This window comes from Triticum urartu, chromosome 4A (genome assembly GCF_056163025.1).
Source record: "Triticum urartu cultivar PI428250 chromosome 4A, HENAU_Tu73, whole genome shotgun sequence".
In the NCBI taxonomy this organism is placed as follows: domain Eukaryota; kingdom Viridiplantae; phylum Streptophyta; class Magnoliopsida; order Poales; family Poaceae; genus Triticum; species Triticum urartu.
In genome coordinates, this window is record NC_141876.1 from 574,144,948 (window position 1) to 574,167,693 (window position 22,746).

General features: G+C 39.7%; 1 protein-coding gene across 1 annotated transcript; it reads left to right on the forward strand.

Annotated features, from left to right (window-relative positions):
- Positions 1–1,647: 1,647 nt before the first annotated feature.
- PIR121 (transcription activator) lies at positions 1,648–20,278 on the forward strand. The gene is made up of 30 exons (XM_048716589.2): positions 1,648–1,900; positions 2,634–2,706; positions 2,976–3,040; positions 3,970–4,047; positions 4,913–5,032; positions 5,405–5,475; positions 5,957–6,049; positions 6,920–6,989; positions 7,209–7,273; positions 7,715–7,910; positions 8,035–8,186; positions 8,432–8,525; positions 8,783–8,998; positions 9,230–9,441; positions 9,713–9,860; positions 11,571–11,739; positions 12,000–12,076; positions 13,051–13,221; positions 14,496–14,572; positions 14,667–14,769; positions 15,414–15,533; positions 15,661–15,804; positions 16,176–16,325; positions 17,025–17,168; positions 17,499–17,586; positions 18,103–18,230; positions 18,546–18,750; positions 19,078–19,250; positions 19,539–19,760; positions 19,868–20,278. The coding sequence occupies exons 1-30, from the start codon at positions 1,847–1,849 to the stop codon at positions 20,063–20,065; spliced, it is 3,876 nt and encodes a 1,291-aa protein (XP_048572546.2). The 5' UTR covers positions 1,648–1,846; the 3' UTR covers positions 20,066–20,278.
- The last annotated feature ends 2,468 nt before the right edge of the window (positions 20,279–22,746 follow it).

Genomic DNA, 22,746 nt, shown 5'->3' on the forward strand with positions numbered 1-22,746 from the left:
ATTTTTTTAATTTTTTTGTTTTGATGTCTACTCCGCATTTTTTACATACACAGTGTACATTGAAGGTATATATAAAATATACTTTTTATACATGTTAACCATTTTTAAATGTAACATACATTTTCTTGAAACCCGGGAACATTTTTAAATGTCGCGAAACGTTTCCAATTCTATCAACATTTTTGTTAAATTACACAGACATTTTTTTACATCGTGTTAATATTTTTTTGATTTGAGGTAATCTTTTTGAAAGTTGAAGTACATATTTTTTTGGAATATATGTATTCATAGTTTTCTGAAATATAAAAATAAATAAACAAAACAAGTAGCAGAAACCATAAAAAACCTGCGATAAAAACACTACTCCCTGTGTATATTAACTGGTCAGGGGTGACGTTAATTCTGTCGCTGACGAACCACTTCGCTCCTGGAACCGCACCACACAGGCAATACACGAGGCGGTCTTCTTGCTTTCCTCGACACCGATGAGGTTGGGTCCTTGTCCGTCCTCGTCTGTCGCTCTAGCGGTGGGAGCGGGCGGGGCGCCTGGCAGTTTTGCTCCGGTAGAGAAATAGGATAGGCGTGGTTTGCTTTTGAGAGGTGTTGCATTAATGGTGGGACGGCGCTGCGTCAAAATAATTTGCTTCTGCTCTTCTTTCATCTCGGTGGTGCTCTAATAGGCGGCACCGACGAGTAGGTGGCTCAGTCTTCTTGCAGGTCTTAGGATCTGGTAAGATTTGTGCCTAATGGTCGACGCTCAACTCTCTCTCGGGTGGCTTTGGTGTCGGCAATTGCGGTTGCGTTTGATGTCTTGCAATGGGGGTGAGTGGATGCCGGCACGCAACGACATTCCTCTTCTTTGATCGTGTTGGATGAAGTTGACAACGCCGGGATCCAGCGGGCACAGGGAAGAACCCCGGCCGATGTGCCGCAAATGCTCGGCCTCGTCGCTTGCGGCGGTCCGAATCATTGGCTTGAAAAATATCCTTGTATGCAAAGGTGCTCCTCTAGATCTTGGTATGATGGCAGTTTTCCTCTTTCTTCAACATTGTCTCGGCGATAGAGGAGACGTTTTGGCATGGCACAAGATTCTGCCGAAGTGAAATTCTAGTTTTACTTCTTGCAAATTCTTTGATGCAATATTGCAAGACATCTATGTATGTATTCTATGATGACCACATGTGTATTATTTGTAATACATTCCTCTAATGGAATATTTTTTTGAGGCAATCTCACGAAGCTTTTATTCAACCCGTTACAATGTTTACAGGGATGAAGGAAAGACCTTCCGGATGGCCTAGCCATACATGCGGAATATATGATGTGGTTATTTTTTTAAAAAACTGGTCAGGCCCATTTGAAGCTGCCTTGAGGCAATGCGTTCATGCAACACAGCAGGCCTAATCTCCCCTGAAAAAAGCAGGGCCTAACCTGGCTGGGCTACCTTGGTGGTGGGTTCCCGCACAACTGGGCTGAAAGTAGCGACAGCCCACTCAGCTCCACCGGACTGGATGGTCCACGACGCGGCAGAATCATTTCGTTCGTTCACTCGGTAACTCGTCGTAACGGACGAACGCCGTGCCGTCGTCCTCTCTCCCCACTTTCACTTCGAGTACACTCCACGCCTTCTCTCTCCGTCCACCCCTCTTTACTCCACCGTCCGTCCCCACGGCGTACGTCGTCAGTCGTCACAGCTCAGCCCACGGTACGACACGAGTTGGTGGTGCATCTCCTCTCCCCCCTCCCACTCCTCCGCCACCTCGCTCCCACCCACTCCGGCCCACCGCCGCGCACCCCTCCTCCCCGGCGCCCCGCCCGCGTCCGCATCCGCCGGCGGCGCGGCGCCATGGCCATCCCCGTCGAGGAGGCCATCGCCGCCCTCTCCACCTTCTCCCTCGAGGTAAAACCCCCGTCCAGGCCCGCTCCTCCCCGCCCCCCCCGTTCCCAGCTGGCGCCCGATCTGCTCCTCGGGCCCGGGCCAGCAGAAGCGCTGCGCGGGGAAATGCGGTGCTCTGTAGGGGCTTTCCGCTTCCGGCGCTGCGAATTTGACGGTGGTAGGCTAGCCTCAGTGCTGGCTGTCCTGCGGCTTCAATTGAACCCCACTAGAGGAATGTAGAGGCGTGCTTTGCTGCCACAGTTCAACGGTACTCGAGTGCTGGTCTGCCGTTATAGGTGCCCTTTAATTTTGGCTACTAGATTGAGTTTCCTTCCAGTTGTATGTAGTTCAAATGTTGGATGAAGTGACTGCTATTTGAGTTGCTTTACATGCGAGTCACTTGTCAACTATTGTTCTTATCGAACTCATTGTCAGCCTAGTTCCCAGGTTTAGGTAATCTAGTGTCAGTTCCATTGTTTTCGTAGTTCGCAGGTTTGCAATGGCTTGAATTGTGACATGTAGAAGTTCAGTTTGATGGGTTATTGGGAGGCTGCTGTGGACTCTGTATAACCATGTTTGACTTAGGTTAGGCAGCCTGCCAATGTGGCTATTCACTTTACATAGGTAGGAATGTGTTGTTGCAGGGCGCAAACTTCAGATCCTTGTGTAATCAATTATGATCTCTTTTGTAGTAATGTTTGCCCTGCTCTGCTTGACCCTGAGTTTCTATTAATTAGTTATATGTTTTAAATTTCAGGACGAGCAGCCAGATGTGCAGGGGTTAGCCGTGCTCCTGTCAAGTGAAAGATATGCAACTAATAGTCCTATCGGTATGCGAACGCGATAAATGTCTTTCATCTCATTGCTGCTTTGAAGTACTACTTTGTTATGCACGATTGTTGTGCTGATGCCTGATGGGCAGATGCCACTCACAGCCACATCCACAGGACATGAATCTACCCATCCCATTGCATGCCTTGTGATTAATTTTTCATGTTTTCCTGCTCTCGAAGAATCGTTGAACTATCCAACAATTTTCCAGTATTTCAATTAATGTTAAATTGAGTATTGTAATAGAAAATTGCACTTTTATGTTCAGAGTACAGCGATGTTGCTGCTTATCGTCTATCATTAGGGGAAGATACAAAAGCAATCAACCAGCTGGTATGTAACTGCTAGTTTCTTTGCTGTTGCATTGTGCACGATCTTCTCTTTCTGATCAATATATATTCGTTCCCTTTTGGTTGCCAATATTTTTTCTTCAAGTGACGTCCCTGCAAATATCTAATAGCTATGCCATCTTTTGATCTATAACTATTTAGTTCCATTTTTTGGGGGAAATTCTTGTATTTAGGTGAGGTGCATCTGAATGACTGATATATGTACCATTGTACCTCCACTGATCTATATGAAGTATAAAATGTTAACTTAAGAAGCAATCTCAGTCAGTTAGTTCTATACTCTTGCCGCCTAGCCAAAACATCCCCTCTTTACATGGACATTCACTCAAACATGTGCATACATACTTTTTTTCATGGCACCATCATCATACTTGATTCATCGTAGGTATATGCTAGTGTATATACTATCTACCTTTGTCTCATCATGACTACTGTCAACTTTCCATTTACCTGCTATTTTCTCACCACTACATTGATTAACAGTATATCACCACAAGTCCTCGATCACTATCTTCTCTATTACCACTATTATGAACAATAACTGCACTTTCTTTTGTTCCTATTTATTATTGAAAATAATAATAATCACGTAGCCAAGATTCCTGAGTTAAAGGGGTCTCAGCTCTGTACTTAGTCCTAGCAACTGTTGTAGTAATGGTTTAGGTGAATGTACCCTAATGTAATATAAATCACGAGAAAAAAACTTGTAGTTTTAAGGAGCAAAATGGATCTGGAAAGGATTGTATATTTTGGTATATCGTAGCTCAGTTTATTCTAATCCCATTTCCCCTCTTTTGTTCCTTTCTCCTATATATCTTCTTACTGTAAATACGTTTCTTCATGTTGCCTTAACTTGAAAATGCTTACTTACTTTCTCTCTTTCACTGTCTTGTGGATGAACATGAACTGCAGAATACTCTGATTCAAGAGGGAAAGGAAATGGCTTCTTTGCTGTACACATACCGTAGCTGTGTTAAGGCGCTACCTCAGGTTAACTTCTCCTTACTCTGTCCATCCATTTATTTCCATCTAAATAATCGCCACATTATACCATAATGCCGTTGATGTCTCAAAAGAAGTATTGCATTATTCTTTTTCTCTTCCAATTCCACAACATATGGATATTAAAATCACCGGGAATTCTACAATGTTGTTGACAACGTCTGTAACTAATGTTTCTCCTTTAAATCACTGGTAGTTCTGTCATTAATTTGTAAATTTAATCTGCTAGCACACAGCTACTCCCTTTTTCCACTTTCCACGACGGTCAATCAAGATATGTGCAGACTTCTGTTAGTTGTTATGTTGATTGGACCACATCGTCACTGCACTTGGCTCTGATTTGAGCTGATTAGTTTTCTGAAGTTTCATCTTGTGGATTCTGAACCCAAATATCTACCACTGAGCTAATAGCCCGTCGCGCGGGCCTCCCAAAATATTGATTCTTTCCCAATAAACGAAGACTTTTTTCTGTAAATACTGCGTATTTGATTCCATCCAAAAATCAACTTTCCCTCCTATACTGAGTTCCAGTATGGATAAAAATATCATAGGCACGGACACTTCCTTTAAGAAAGCCGTACTCTCATCAGCTTTCAAGTAGATAAAGAAGTTAAGGCTAGTGACAGCAGTATTGGCCTTTGTGAAAGCTTCTCTTCAATATGTTTTATTATGCTTTCTCACTTTTTGATTAGCTTATCTGTTACTTGTGCATTGAGTCTTTTCTCTAATGTTGATATAAGATGGTTCATAGTGCATAATACTCTTAGTGCTGTATAAATTCTTCACCATGAAGTACATAATTCTCTACTGTAGTCTTGACTGAGTATCATGGACTGTTGAACACTGAATGCAGCTGCCAGATTCAATGAAGCATAGCCAGGCAGATTTGTACCTAGAAACATATCAAGTTCTTGACTTGGAAATGAGTCGTTTACGTGAAATTCAGAGGTGGCAAGCATCTGCTGCTTCAAAGGTAGGACCCCCATTGTGTCTAGTAATTTAGTTCCTTCATCATACTTGTCTCTTATAGAGTACCTGCTTCCATACGGCACTGATGGCTACTTTTCACCAAAGATTCTTATATGTTATTGTTAATGCAAAATTGAGTAAAACCTGTCCGACAACCCCTGGAACTTTCTTGAAATTGAAGTACATATGATGTTTTACATTAGGACAAGTGTCCTGTCATCTTTAGCTACCAATCAACTAGGGTCTGGACCTGTGTCATCGTCACCATCTTTCTTGTGGTACCGTAGTAATGTTTAGCATTTGCCAACAGTGCAAGACCTTCAGAAATATTTCAGCATCATTGCAGATTTTAACAGCATTTTGTTATCTGGTGCAGCTGGCAGCTGATATGCAGAGGTTTTCTAGGCCCGAGAGACTGGTCAATGGACCCACAGTCACTCATTTTTGGTTTGTTCTTTTGCCCTGGTGTCTGTTCTTTATCTTTCTTTTCAAGAAATAATATGATGTCTATGATTATGATTTCACAAATTAAATATCAGCTGGACATTTGTTTACTACTCGAAATAGTAAAACTAGCTGGTTCTAATTGTCAGCCAACGAAACAATACATCTAAACCAGAGGAAAAGCATTCTGGTAACAGTTTCCAGAACTCTGTCTCTGGAGTATCCACTTATAGGTTAGCAGACATGGACGTAGAAATTTCGATGTTACAATTGTGCTGCTATAAATGGGATCTATTTCATCATTCTGGTTCCAGATGAATCGGTGTATGTTTTGACTTCTGATTACTTCGTCAGCCTGTAGAGGGAAAATAGAGCTTCCAAGCTTAACCTAGTTTTGTTAATCTATTTCTTAGAGTAGCATTGTTAAGTCCATGTATTTTCAATTAAGAATCTGGTTTATGGTTTTATTTTTATTTTAATGCAGGTCTATGCTGAAATTGCTTGATGTCCTACTACAGCTTGATCATCTTAAGAATGCAAAAGCAAGTATACCTAATGATTTTTCATGGTACAAGAGGTATATGGTCATGCTTTGACTTTTAATTCCCAGACCACGTACCACAAAATGAAGAAATGAGTTGATGAAGTAAAATTGGTTGATTGCCAATTGATTTTCTCACTATTCAACAGCTGTGAACAAAACTCTCTTTTTGGTAGGGACATAGGCACGTAGGGTAACTAGCAGCAATGAGTTATGGATAGCTGTAGTCCACATTCACCTTCAGTTTAATTAGTCACTACTTGCTTCCAATAAGTAATTGGTACTCCCTCTATCCCATAATATAAAACGTTTTTGGAAGCTAACATAGCTTGCAAATATGTCTTATATTGTGGGACGGAGGGAGTACATGGTAACTTTTCCATGTTTTGCATGTATTCTTTAAGGTGAGGTATGCATTCGCTAGTTTAGAGATCAAATACTCACCCGATTCTACGGGAGTTCTACTAACCTACTGAAGAATAGTGAGCAGATTGCACGAATGGTTGGGACTGCTTGCTTTGAGTGGCAAGTGTAACTGAGTAACTCTTGCAACTTCCAACAGGCTGCAGTTACTGTACCTATATATATTAGCATATCACAAATTTATGATTCTACTCTCAACATAGTTTGGTGCATGCTGTAGTTATTACTGATTAAAAAGAAACCATTTATTAGATCTGCATTAGTTACTTAGGATCAGCCTACCATGGCCAATTTACTATTCAAAGATTAAACTACCTTGCTACCTACCTATAAGAGCATAAACATGTACCAATATTTGCAGAAATTGAATATTTTATGGTACATGCTTTTTTGTTATGATTTATGGCTTTGAAGGTGCATCCATGTTAGTCTTGGTCCACATAGATGCTCCGAGAATTTATTAGTCCTTACACTTTGATGCAGAACATTTACTCAAGTAAGCACCCAGTGGCAGGACACTGACACTATGAGAGAAGAGCTGGATGATCTTCAGGTTGCTGATTTGTCATATCATTGAAAATCTAAGTCACCGTGATCATGGTCATTTCTGCATTATATTATAACATTTTAAGTATTGCTTCGAGAATGGACACTCTTGCACTTTTAGTTAAAGGAATGCACTCTGAGGCCAATACCTCCCATTGAGTTGTTTGCCATAAAATCTATAATGGTGTAACCATGTATTTAATTTGATTTTTGCTACTATTTGCAGATTTTTCTGAGCACCAGATGGGCCATCTTGTTAAATTTGCATGCTGAGATGTTTCGGACAAATACGTATCCTACTATCCTGTTTTCTTTCTTAGACATTACTATGTAGTATGTATGCTCAGCAGTAGGAAAATAATGCGCGTTCAAAATATATAGTATCTTTGATACATCTACCAGATCACCACAAGAATTTTGCTGCCCATAGTACAAAGATTTTCGAGCCTTAGGAAAAAGTAAGTCTGCCCATACAAAAAATATATAGGATCTGACTGAGGGAAAATATGTCACCTTTCTTAGAAGATTGTGGGGATGCAGTTCGGCATTTGACGTCGTTGTTTATAAATCATGCACTTGAACAATTTTATGTTGATGTCTGATGGTCATGTACAATTTTAGATGGCTTCTAAATCTGCTTATTATCATGTACCTACTGCAACTACTGTTCTTGCGTGTTGCTGTTATTTTCTTTGTCCATGACAGTTATGATTCCCTTGACTCAAAGAATAGTGTTGAGGACATTCTACAGGTCCTTATAGTATTCTGTGTGGAGTCATTGGAATTAGACTTTGCTCTTCTTTTCCCTGAGCGTCACACCCTACTTCGTGTTCTCCCAGTTTTGGTTGTTCTAGCAACCTCATCGGAGAAAGAGAGCGAGTCACTCTATAAGAGAGTCAAGATAAACCGTCTTCTCAATATTTTCAAGGTATGATTATCATCTTCTAGCTGTTCTGTTAACCTATTTTTTTTAGAAAAAGTTTAATTTATCTATTTGTGCTATTTAGGTTATATTTACCATTTATTTACTATTACTCGTACCTATTTTGCAGAATGATCCAGTTATTCCGGCATTTCCAGATCTGCATTTATCCCCTGCTGCAATGTTGAAGGAATTGTCATCATATTTTCAAAATTTCTCCAGTCAAATTCGTCTTCTTACTCTTCCAGCTCCCCATGAAATTCCTTCTCGTGAGCTACAAGAATATCCTTTCTGCCAAGTCCTCTAATCATGTTTTTGTCAACGGGGCAGGTTGAGGATTCAACAAATGTGACTATTGTCTAAGCAAATCAATATTCCAATTAAAGAATGATATAAAATCAAACTGATTTTTCTTGGGGATGATAAACATCATGAATTAACAAGCTATATAAAGTGGTTAAAAAATGAGCTATATATATTTACATATGGAAAGTACTATCGTGCTTTAAATTCCTTAACTGAACCACTTATCAGAGGCATTACCTGATTCTGAACCACATGGGAACTATAAGAGCTGAGCATGATGACTTCTCTATACGTTTTGCCTCTGCAATGAACCAGGTGATGTTATTATCATTTTGAGTTACCAAAGTAATCATTGTCACAAACATTGTCTCAATCGTTTCTGCTAATTGTCTCAATCGTTTCTGCTAATTGTACTCACTGATTAAACTGATGCAGCACATGTGTTTATTCATGGAGATCTAAATTAGCTTTTTTTTTTTGGAAAAGAGACTTAATTTCTATAAGCTAATGAAGCTTATTTTAATTTGGTGGGCTGTGAGCTGCATTGATATTGACCTGGACTGTACTTTCAGATGATAACATTGAAGTCATCAGATGGTGCAGACAATGACTGGTCTAGGGATATTAAGGGGAACATGTATGATACTGTTGTGGAAGGCTTCCAGCTTCTTAGTCGATGGACTGGCAGGATCTGGGAACAGTGTGCTTGGAAATTTTCACGCCCTTGCAAAGAGCCACCTATTTCAGATTCTCAACAAGACTCAGCGACATTTTTTGACTACGAAAAGGTCTACCTTTTTGCTTCGCAAGAAGTATTTGTAGCATCCATTTTCTTCTTGTTTGTTTATGCAATATACAACACTCTATTGCATTATTAACTGTCGTGGTCTCTCTCAAACAGATAATATTAGCGGAAATCTTTTGCTATCCATGTTTGTATTTCATAAGCTGTAAGACTGATTTGATTTTTTTTGTGTTCGTAACTTAAATTTAGTGACTATTTTGCAACTTGCATGCAGGTAGTACGTTGGAACTATACTGCAGAAGAAAGAAGGGCCCTGCTTGAATTAATCGGTTATATAAAGAGTATTGGATTGATGATGCAACATTGTGACACCTTGGTGTCTGAAGCTTTGTGGGAAACAATACATATGGAGGTCCAGGATTTTGTACAGGATAAACTAGATACAATGCTTCGTACAACATTTCGGAAGAAGAAGGACCTTTCTCGGTAATTTGTTCTGCCTCAGCCATCCTTGTATTTACTTTTTATTGAAATTTACCCTCCATAGCTCCAATAGTCTCAGATAGGTTGGTGTATCGCTCGCTATGTCGTTGGCAACACATAGTAATTTATTCAGTTTGAGATTGACACATTTCTCAATGTGATATTGTCTTTGTCATCTATATTTATTTTTGTGAAATCGTTCTTTCTGAAACGTGACAATACATTAAGGGGAACTTTATAATGTTTTGTTCATTTTTCTTTGCTATTCTTTCAGGATTCTCTCTGATATGCGAACCCTCTCCGCAGATTGGATGGCCAACACCAGCAAGGCAGACCCAGAGCAGCATTCGCTACACCAAGAAACTGAGGAAATGAGGCAAAGCACATTTTACCCGAGACCAGTTGCACCAACAGCTGCACAGGTTTTACAAGCGTTTTAAACGTAAAAAGCAATTATTTGTTAATTGTATGTACTGCTTAGCCCCTGCACCACCTTGTTTACAGTAATAAAGGCTAAATGGTTTAAATTCTCATTCAGCAGGCTAACGGTCTAGCACTTAAGCTGCATTATCAAATAGAGCAGCGTATTTTGAGCATCTACCATATCTGAAACAGTTTAAGGACATGACTAAATACAGCCTATTCAATGTTCTGTGGTTTCTAACATGTGACTCCAGCAGCTCATATTCAAACAATCCCAGATTTGAAGCTTGTAATAGGTGGCTAGGTGGCATTGATTTTATTGAACAACATTATTCTACTCATTTTCATTAGTCTAAAATGGCAAAACTATTGAAGGCTATAATTGTTAAGCTTCATGCACTAGCCAACACAACCAAAAGTTTGAACTGATGGAAATGGCTAGGCAATCCACATATACACTTCAACACCCCCTCTCACGTGTGACGCGGGAAGTCAACACGTGAATAGACTCAGAGTATGGCTCAAGAGGCCTATATATGGACACAAATGGGGGCAGCAACAACTTTTTGGATAACTGCGAAAGTTAGGACTTGAACTCAAGACCTTAGGCTCTGATACCATGTTAAGCTTCATGCACTAGCCAATGCAACCAAAAGTCCGAACTGATGGAAATGGCTAGGCAATCCACATATACACTTGAACAATAATAATGTAATAACCGTTAAGCTTCATGCACTAGCCAATGCAACCAAAAGTCCGAACTGATGGGAATGGCTAGGCAATCCAGATACACACTTCAACACCCCTTCACGTGTGACGCGCGAAGTCAACTCGTGGATAGACTCAGAGGTATGGCTCAAGACGCCTATACATGGCCAAAGGGGGGCAGCAACAATCTTTGGATAAATTGCAGAAGCCAAGACTTGAACTCAAAACCTTGCTCTGATACCATGTTAAGCTTCATGCACTAGCCAACGCAACAAAAAGTCCGAACTGATGGAAAGGGCTAGGTAATCCACGTACACACTTAAACAATAACACCAAATCTACTGACTGAGTCACCGGGTGCTATTTTTTCTAACCAGTTCACTGGAACTTTGAGTTTTCTGGTAACACATGCTAGTTTTCTTTTGTGCTATTGCAGCATACTGTTCTCATGAGGAGATAAAGGGCCAGAATTATAGTTGAGATGTATGTTCATGTATCACTTATCATCACCTCACAAATCTCAAATCATTTCTAGGCAACTTGTGGAGTTAGCAAACACCGCGTTCTAATTTCTGAAGCTTCTTGTGAATATCTAGAGCTGACAGAGGATTGCATATTTAATTTAAGAGCTTCTTTAGAACATCTAGAGTTGACTGTCTTTTTGAAAGATGATTTTGATTTTGTAAAGCTCTCTTCACTTCACTGTAAAACTATGCATATTTGATTTTGCACTAACACAAAAGTAATATATAAATGGTTGGTTCTGTTTATTTTTGTACTTCTGTTTCTGATGATTCTGATGTGCAATTTCCAAGTATATGGAACGGGAATCGATTAGAACCCCATTAAAATAAATATAAAACATTACATTTAGGTCTTTAATTTTCTAATTTTACATCTTGCTGTAAATCTTATTTTTTGTTATGTGTTCTAGTTACGAATATTTTGTTCACTCTGCATTTGATTTCTAACTTCTACTTCTGTTATCAAACTTCATACAGATTCATTGTTTGCAATTTCTCATCTGTGAGCTTGTATCTGGTGGCAATCTGAGAAAACCTGGAGGGCTATTTGGGAATAGTAGCTCTGGAATACCTGTGGAAGATCTTAAACAGCTAGAGACGTTTTTCTACAAGCTCAGTTTTTTCTTGCATATTTTGGACTTTACAGGTACCTCTGCGGTCTCAAAATAAGGAATAACAATTCTCATATGCATGCACTTGCTGCTGTATGTGCATTTCTTGCGCTCAATACCTAATCTATTTTTAATCATCTATGTTGTACTCATGGGGAAATGCATTCAGTTTATTCTAATTTGTTCTATTATTAAAGAGTGCCAATCTAAATTTGGAAAGTTTGTATTTAGTATTTTCAACTTTATTTTCCTTTGGATAATGTAATTAACTGTCAACTTTTGTGGACACATGCAGCAACGATTGGTACTCTAACTGATCTTGGATTTCTTTGGTTTCGAGAGTTCTACCTGGAATCTTCCCGTGTTATCCAGGTGCATCATTTCACATTGCTTAGTGAAGTACAATGAAATTCAAGATGATAACAACTATTAATGAGAATTTAGATATAGCTTTGAAGTGTCCTGGTGTTAGGATTGCCACATCAAATCTTTTTAAGTGGCAAGTTTATCATTCGTTTTTGTTTCTTTTCCATTGTTTACACCCAAATTAGTTCTGCAAGTTATGTTTGTTTCATGACCAGAATTCTAATTCAATTTGGACATATGTAACTTGGAGAAGCATGGTGAATACTCAACATATGCAAAGAGTCGAGGACACTTGGGCCCTGTTCGGTACCGCTCCGCTCCGCAACTCCGGGAGCGGAGTTGGCGGAGCTGCAGCTTAAAACGGAGGAGTTGCTGTTTCCCCGCTCCGCAGACTCCGGGAGCGGGTGATTACCGAACAGGGCCTTAATGTAGGATATCATATGATATGCTTGTAACTGTGTTATTTGAGATCACACAATATAAGATTCATTACAAATGAGGTAGCAATACATTGATCTTTGTTCATAAATTCTACTCCCCCCGTTCCATAATTTTTGTCATGCTTTTAGTTCAAATTGAACTAAAACACGACAAGAATTATGGAACGGAGGGAGTACTAATTACAGGATTGAAGATGGTAGCGTAGCACTTCCTATAGAGTTTTAGGGGGGGGGGGGGGGGGGGGCTGGTTGGTTAGGCTTAACTTTGGCTTACAAGCTAAAAGATCACCTATTTATGTGCTTTTGTCTTTGTCTTTTGGCTCTTGACTGTGCTGTGCTTTTCGTGTTCTAGTTTGCCTTCTGAGGATAATACTATCCTGCCTGTCGGGAAATACTATGAAAGCGTTTCGGTCCATATTAACTCTACATACTAAATCATGTTTAACTAGTTGTTGCAGCTAGCCGAGTTGCCACTCCACATTTTTATTTATACAGCTTATGGTCATGCACTGTTTATACTAACTTTGGTCTTGATGACAGTTTCCAATCGAATGTTCCCTCCCCTGGATGCTGGTGGATCATGTCATTGAATCTCAAGATGCTGGCCTTCTTGAAAGCATTTTGATACCACTTGACCTCTACAATGACTCTGCTCAACATGCACTAACTTATCTCAAACAGAGATTTCTCTATGACGAAATTGAAGCTGAGGTAAGCAATTACAGTTATGACGTTAGCCCTTTTTTAGTTTGCGTTGCTATGCTGAGTGTTGGTTGTTTTTCATCTCTTAACTGAATATCAGCGTCTTCAACTCCTGTCATTGCATTCATCCTTTTTGATGGAGGGTAGAGGAGCTGAAGAATCTGTGCTGTTTTACCCCTTTGTCTAATAACCATTTGAAGACGGTTTCAAATTGCTGCTATCACATCTTGCCCCTTCTCATTGCTCTCTTCCTCCCTTCCCACAACATCTATCTATAAAAAAGTCTACTAAGGCAAACTCATGATTCTTATATGGTGTTGTTATCTATACTGGATGACGTGCTAATATTTTATATGGTGTTATGAACATGTTTGCTTATATTGCCAGTCATTTGAGATATTCTCATTTACCACAAGGATTTCTTGTCTTTTACCAGTCTAATCACAAGTGCAGTCATTCTTACAAAGTTTGTGGAATGAGCTAAGTTGGTTATATGTTGTTCTCGTTATCACTTGCTGGTGTAACTATTCGGACACACATTGTGTAATTATGTCATGTCCATTCCTCAGAAACAACTATAGTGTTTCTACTGCATTTTAATTTTCAGTAATTTTACTGCGAAAATACCAAAGGTGAACATTGTTCCACGCGCACACACGTGAATAGTAAAATTGAAAAAAGTAGGAAAAATAAAAAAAATCTGAAATTTTGAGGTATCAAACTTGGTCGACTGGCCTACTCACACGTGAATTTTCATGAAGAAATGACACACATGGTATTCTCAGCGAAGAAAACAAATCGGACCTTACTATTACTTCAAACAGCAATATTTTTTATAGCATTGATTTTGACTTTTTTGCCTAGAATACCACGGATGCCATTTCTTGGTGAAAATTCACGTGTGAGTAGGCCAGTTGACCAAGTTTGATACCCTAAAATTCAGAATTTTAAGATTTCTTCTAGTTTTTTTTTCTGATTTTACTGTTCATAACCGGTGCACATGGTTCCACATGGAACCATGTTCCAAAAATTCCTGTCCATTATTGCTTCAAATTATAAAATAATTGCATGCATGAGTGTATGTTCACCATTGGTGTAATACCAGAGCCCATTTCGGTTCATCTTCGAGCTGCTTGCTTATACAGTTATGAACTTTGGGAAATTGACATGTTTAGGCAAAAGGTTGTTGCTATGGGCTGGAAGTTCCTGAAACATTATAATTAATCTTCCTGTTTTGCATTTGTAAAGCATCTTACTGGTGTTTCTTTTGCACTGATTTGCAGGTCGATCTTTCCTTTGATCTTCTGGTTCAGAAGCTTAATGAGGTCATCTTTACATATTATAAGAGTTGTGCAGCAAGGTATCAACCTTCTCTTTTCAGTTTTACCTGTGCATTGATTTACCTGGAATGATTTTTTTGTCTGTGCTGATCCATCTCCCTCCCTCATATGCAGTACTCTTCTTGATAGTTCATTTACCTATGCATGTGATGATGGTGAGAAGTACTTTGTCAAACCCTTGAGATTTGATGCAATTTTCAAGCTAAGAAGAGTCATGGTAAGGGTTTATTTGATATGGTTTATGTTGAGGCTTTTCGGTATCTATTGGTCAATAGCAGCTGTTCATGTAATTATTAGCATTTATGAACCACATACCTTTTTTTCAGTCTTCTAAATGTTGGATCCTTGATTTCTAGTCAGTTAATTAGAACAGTTTTTAATACTAACAAACTGTAGAAATATACTTTTCTACATTTTGAGAGCCACATCAATATCTCCTTGTTTCCAAATTTGTGTTTTACACTGGTAGTATACACTCATGAGAGAAACTGCACATATTATAAGGGTACTAGTGCCAAGGGTGCTGTGTTAAATGCCATATGGAGTTTTTTATTTTATCATATTTGGTATGCCTGCCGCACTATCTATATTGTGATTTCTTGAATTTGCATGCACAATCAAGATTTGGTGGGGTTACCTTTCAATTACCCTTTACAGCTGTGCTTTCAGCTTCTAAACTAGCATTTGGTGTTTGATTTTTGGTTCGTCCTTTGTCTTTGAGACATGAACGCAAAACCATCTGGTTTCATGCTCAGTTCTTCTGCCTACATGTCAATCTCTATTCATTTCAGGCTACTATCCATACCAAATCTTTCTTTACTGTGTTCCAGTGTTCCTGAAACATTTCATTTCACGTCTCAGATCTTAGGGAGGACAATTGACTTAAGAAGTCTAATTACTCAGAGAATGAACAAACTGTTCCGAGAAAATATCGATTTCCTACTGGAGCGCTTTGAATATGGAGATCTATGCGGTGTTGTAGTAAGATTCTTTTATCTTTTTGTTCAGACAATCTATCATGTGTTCAATTATATTTTCTTAAGCAATTTACATGTTTATTCTGGCCAATCACTGTTTGGAACTTTGGCTCGTTTGTCTTCTCAATTAGGAACTACAACAACTACTGGATATTTTGGAGCTTACACATCAGTCAATATCAAGATTTCTTGAACTGGATTCTTACTCTCTTATGATTAGTGAAATGCAAGAGAACCTTTCACTGGTTTCTTATTCGAGTCGCATCTCTTCTCAGGTTTGGGCTACTTCCATGCTTATTTTGATGTGTAATATGACTTAGCAATGAGATTGAATTTCAATATGCCTGGTAGTCATGACCTGTATTTCTTTTTCTTGTATTAGCTTGTTCTTTCTCTGGTTGGAGAATTCACTAGTTTCTGTTGTGTAATTCTTCGTCTGTGCAACTAGTGAACAATGTATTATTGTGGGCAGTTGCACATGAAAGACAAAACCTTTATGCTTTTGCTGGGAATTCACAGTATCAGTAGTGATGCTACAATATGATATATTGATATGCATTTCTATGTCTATTCCTGCAAAAAAATGCTTGTTCATTTATCCAGTTAAAGTTTTATCTAAATTTGACAATTTTTCTGATCGGCCCAGATATGGAATGAGATGCAAACAGATTTCTTGCCCAATTTCATCCTGTGTAATACTACACAACGGTTTGTGAGATCATTAAAAGGAGCTCATCACTCTTCTCAGCGATCAGATGCTTCTACTGGGAAACCTTACTTCTACTGTGGATCGCATGTAAGCACCTGCTAGGAATCTGCCACTTGCGATTTCCAGTACCTGTCACTGAATATGCCACTTGTCATTTCCAGTATTTTTTACTTATGAATATGCAAGTGCTACACATAGTTAAATCTTGGAGTTATATAACATGAAGTTCTGATGAAAAAATGAAAGCATCATGGACTAATGAGCAACTCTGGGAGTAAGGCAGATTTAAAGTTACTAGCGGATACCCCACGCGTTGCTGCCGAAGTTGGTTGATAAAAATTTGGGTTGGTAACATGAGAACAAAAAATTAAAATACATAGGAGTTATTATATTTTATTATGTGTGGTTGTAACAATATTTGTTGAATATAAATAGAATAATTTGATGGAAAATATTTTCCCATGCATGGTTAAATGTTAAATGTTGTGGTGGGTCTTTTCCCATGCATGATTGCATGTTGAAGTGGGCCTTACCCATTCATAATTGTATGGTGAGGTGGCATACTTGCATGTTGAGATAAATAAGTTAGTGGGGATGACTCTTACATATATAGGATTTGGATAGCTGGGATATTACTATATATAACAGTACAATTTGCAAGATATGACATCATTGCATCTCAGACTTCATGACGTTTTCCTTTTCACTCATCCAAAATGTGTTACCATGTTTACCTCAACATGATATCCACCAGAGACCTTAATCACACTCTCATTGTCTTTGTAGGATTTGACAATGGCATACCAGGGTCTTGCTGGTCTGTACCGTGACTTCTTTGGGATCCCTCACATGTTTGCAGTTGTTAAACTTCTTGGTTCCAGATCATTACCTGGTATTATCCGTGCTTTACTGGATCATATATCAAGTAAGGTGAGTGTATAACTGTTAGCTAACTTTAAGGTAACATGTCCTCAAGGCACAGTATCCTAACAAGCCAAAGTAAAATTACTGTATAAAAATATGCTTGAGTGCTTGGCTGCATCTCTGATAACTGAAATACTAGGAAGGCAGACCTAGGAGACAACATGAAGTTTACTAAGTACTCCCTCCGTTCCATATTAGTTGTCGCTCAAATGGATGTATCTACTGAAATACGTCTGCTAGATACATCCGTTTCAGCGACAACTAATATGGAACGGAGGGAGTACTATTTTTTTGGACTAGATACTAAGTGACTAATAATTTGCTCTTCCTGTTCAGATAACAGCTATGGTGCCAAAAGTAACAGGATTGCAAGAAGCACTGCCAAAGTCTATTGGACTTCTTTCGTTTGATGGTGGTATATCAGGTAACATGTTAGCTGGTGGCAATCAGAGTTCCAAATCCCAACAGGAATGGGCTCCCATACTGGCTTTCTGCAAATACCCGCATGAAACATAACATAGTGGGTGCTGCATAATTACTCAAAGAACCATCCTAGGTGTTGGTGCTACTTTTGGGTGATTATCATTTATCACCCCACATTTATGTACAGTTGCCCAGTCTGTTCTGCTTGAGCTTATCTTACAAGGGAAACTAAGCTTCTGTAGAAGTTTCATTTTAGATGATGTACTAGTTATGATATCGTATCTCCTAAAGAACAGAAGACTACATAAGTGAACAGAGGACTACCTAAACATCATAGTTTTTCATGCTGCTAATTTGGTACATTGTCAGTGTGGTTCTAAAGTGGTAGAATCAAATTCTAACTTATAAGTCCATATTGTTTTCTAGCATTGGATGGTTCTGGACCATACAAGTTTTTGGCAGGTTCCTTAATTAGTCAAACTCCTTATTTATGAATAGCATGCTGCATGTATTGTAGGCTGCCAGAAGATAATTCATGAAATATTGACATGGGAAGCGAAATTAGATGTGAAAGTTGAAGTTCTTCATGACCTTAAGGAAATTGGAAGTGCTTTGTATTGGATGAGCCTTCTGGACATTGTTTTGGTGAGCCTATTTCCGTAGGCAAATTTTTTTATTTTCCATGATTGTCAAATTGTAGGTTTACTATTCTGCGTTATGCTTTCATTGTCCTGCTTGAGCTTTTACACTGCTTATACATGTTAATGTTCTTTGTCCATTCCACTGTCTGTTAAGTTGTTTGGTTTATAAACACATCGGTCTGCATTCTTTCTGATGTAAGCAGATGTCATTCAGTTGTAGGTGTTTTTTTTTTGTCTGTCACTTTTTCTGTCCCTCCTGTTTTATAATGTTGTAAAATATTCCATTTATCTTACTGGTCCATATTTGGTTCTCCAACAGAGACAAATCGACACTACACAGTTCATGCAATCAGCTCCATGGCTGGGATTGGTACCAGGAAATGATGGGCAAGTGAAGCATGCCTACTCTGATAATACTCCATTTACCACACTGCTCAGTGCTGCCACCAGTGCAGTTGCATCGAGTCCTGCATGCGCAAATCCATCTTCATATTTTGTCATGTCAAAGCAGGCTGAAGCTGCTAGTAAGTCCATATTAAATGATGTTTTTTTGCTTGTTATCTTTCAGAAAAAACGATAAAGTTTGTGGACGCTTACCCTCCAGATTAGGCATCTCAATTTGTAGAGCTGGTGTTTCTTGTAATGAAATCAATAGTGCTAGTTAGGTCTTCGCTTGGATGGGTTCAGAACAGGTGGGGCTCACCCTAATCCTATCTGAAAAGTAAAATTTGGTCTAAATCAAACCCCTCCCGCCCCATCCAAGTGGAGCCTTAAAGCATGCAAATCTGTGTTTTTCTTATCTACTGCTTTTACCATGTTACGAGTTTGGATTAAACTTCTCTTTGCAATAGGCCTATTGTACAAGTCAAATCTCAACTCAGGGAGCGTGCTGGAGTACGCTCTTGCTTTCACAAGTGCTGCCCTGGATAGACATTACAGCAAATGGAGTGCAACTCCAAAGACAGGTTTCATTGACATAACCACATCGAAGGACTTCTATCGTGTTTTTAGTGGTCTTCAGTATGTAAGTAAACTCTGTTGTGCCCATCATCTACAGCTTTTTAGCTGCAGCTTCTGAATGTTTATTCCACCTATTTAAAAAATAACTGCATAGATAACAAATCACATCTCTCCGTAGCCTCTACCTTATACCGATTGCTCTTTTTTCTGGCTTTAGCAGTTCTACTCCCTCTGCCATGGCATAAAACTTCAGAGCTATTGATGAATTTCTTTCATGATTGCAGCATAGTTTTAGTGCCTCATCCTTTTGCAGTGACTGAACAAGTAGATTTTTGCTTCTTATCTTATCCAGAGCTACTTGGAAGATAGCATGACCAATCCTTCAAAGAAACGAGAAATGTTGGGCGACTCTGTAGCATGGGCTGGTTGTACTATCATGTACTTACTGGGGCAGCAGCTGCATTTTGAGCTTTTCGATTTCTCCTACCAATTTCTCAACGTGGCAGAAATAGAAACCACAACGGTTTCACTTTACCAACCTGCGGATAGGAGCAAAAGCCCAAATATCTTCCAAGTCAGATCACTTCCTACTTTCCCAGTCTGAAGTTAAAGACACTCAATATTTTATCTCAGTCGATTTTGGAGATTCACATTGCTTTTGCTTATGGTGTTTGCGAGAAGGGCTACGAGGTCATCCTTGAAGCGATGAGGAAGGCTAGGAGGCTGAACAACCACGTGTTCTCCATGTTGAGAGCGCGGTGCCCCCTCGAGGACAAGGTTGCGTGTGCCATCAAGCCGAGTGGGGCGCCCCTTCACCGCATGAAGTTTGGCAACACAGTTTCTGCATTCGAGACATTGCCACAGAGAGCGAACTCGTAGTTACCAGGCGGATGTGTGCGTGTTTTTCTTTCTTTCTAGTCTTATCTCGTATGTATGTGAGCTCATGTATTTGTGTGGTTATGGACCTAATGTATATATACTTCTATGTAACTGTAGTCATTAACGCTGAACCCAGACTGTTTAGTAAAATAGTGTATCTTATGGATCCAAATTGCAATTTGAGCCTAATAATAGCTGTTGATATCCTAATAAGTGACGTTCCAAAGGACATGCGAGCAATATGTTATTACTTGTATATATCTGTATAGTACTTTAACCCATAGCTGCAAGCATATGTTCTAAAGTGGCAATTAAATAGTACTTCCTCCGTAAATAAACTAATATAAGAGCGTTTAGTTTACTACTTTAGTGATCTAAACACTCTTATATTAGCTTACATAGGGAGTACGAAGCATCAGAGGTGCGCCGCTCTCTGATCGCCTCCGGCCAGCAGACTTGCATGAGGTTGTTGATCAGCATCCAAAAGAACTTTCGTATGCAGATGGTGGTCTTGTATTTCATATAGCACACATGTATTGATGTAGAGTATCAGCCAAAGTCTTGTCTTAACCCTCAAACAACGCCCTAAACTCTCTGTCCCAAGCTTGTACCACTAAATTAGCGACATTTATTTTGCGACGGAGGAAGTACGATGAACTACTGTGAATACAGTGTCTGCAGCAAACATGACACGTATAGTAGGAATTGGTACGTCATCTCAATGACTGGGAGCTGCCTCCAAACCTAAACTAAACAGACACGCCGACATGCATCTGCAAGAACATCACGAGACACGAGTTCATGCGCACGCATTCTCCGCCTGTGTCAGCAACTTTTTGCCTGTCCAACAATGGTGATCAGCACATAGCTGGCAATGGCATATATTGGATTCCGGAGCTAGCAGCTCAGTTTATTACTAATAATATAACAACGTACGCACTGGCTTTTGGAGCTGTTTCTGTCAGCCTAAAAAGTCTGAAAAGGAGTGTGTCTGCTGTTAGCGCATGAGTTCGCTACAAGAAACACCTGACCGCGTCATTCTATCAGAAAGAGGACACAGGAAATAATAGTACTATAATGAAGGGAACCCTAAAGTTACTTTGTGGACGTCCCCGGTGAGACCTTCAGCACCGCATACGCCATCGATTCCGAGGAATCATTCATGTGATCGAGCAGGCAAAGCCCGTGGGTAGTACTAGTAGTTGATAAAGATAACGCGAGATAAGTCTAGTGCAGTACCACCAACGAAAAGTTCTTCAGACGACAGTAATGTACTCCAACCGTTCCTAAATATAAAATATAAGATCTTTTAAATATTGCAATATAGACTACATATGAAATGGAGGGAGTAGCTTGCTCCGTCCGGTACTCCATCAAGAGAAAGTTGAAAAAGATGAAAGTTTGTCCTTCGATTCTAATCTAGATTTTCTTTCTTGGTAATACGTGTCTCATCAATATCATAGTACAAATCAGGTAGACACCGACCTAATAAAACTAAAAAGATAGAAGCCTTTGCACAAAGGACCACCGGCCAACAAACAAAATTACAATCAAAACCGAAGAATCCCCTAAGCTTGACACCAACTTGCCTTCGGCACCACCACAACAGCCACCAAAGGAAAATATGACGGATCACCTCCTCACCCGAGCTCGACGCGGCTCCATTGCTGATATGCAGCTTTGCGGACCTTTAGGTGGCTCACCAAAGGTGAAACCATTGCCATTGAACGAATCAGACCGAGGAAACACCCCAGACATGCCATCGAACTCCAGATCTGGCACCCTCGTTCGAAGAGGACGTTGGAGGAGGAAAGCATACTTGTCAACTGGCAACCACGATTCCAGCACACGATCCGCTGTCTTCCAAATGCCACCAATGTAGACCACAATCTGCATCCGCTCCTGGACTACCTCTCAAACTCCGCGTCGGTGCTGGAGCAGACACCGTTGCAACTGTGGAGTCTGAGGACACAAGTCCACCACAAGGATGCCGCCATCGCCACGACATCCCCGCTTGAAGAGACTAGTTCCCAAATCTATAACCAATCATAGAGGCGATCGCCTCGTCGGGGAAGGATCCGGAGCTTCTTTATTCAGCGTCGTCGTCGCCACCGCCGCCGAAGCCAAGACGTCGAACAACCCAAAACCTGAGCTACTAGGGCCCTAAAACCTAAAGCTAAGACGATCCACACGCGCGGGATCTGGTGCCCCCTCACTATCAACGACCGAGAGATCATCAGCGGAGGGGGGCCACCGGAGGACGCCCGGAAGGCTCAGCTCTCTTGGCGGCGACTAGGGTTTCTAGTCGCTCGTCTCCATAGGGAAAACTGTTTTGAAAGAGAGTCTTTCTAATCGAGATTCATGGCTAGCTCTAATGGATTGTGTGTTGATTTGTGTTTTTTTGTCGAATAACATATCATATATACCCGCAAACAAAAGGATGATGTATAACTAGTCCAATACAGAGTATTTAGGGAGGTGTACCGATCTAATCAAATATAATGACCTCTTAAGATTTTGTGAATCAAACATTTCTAAGTTTGATTATATATATAGAAGAATTACTAGCATTGAAAACATTAGAAACTATTTATATAGAAGAATTACTAGAAAGTATGAAATGAAATAGCATGTTTGCATAGAAAATAATGGTCAAAGTACCATCTTAAAAACAACATCAC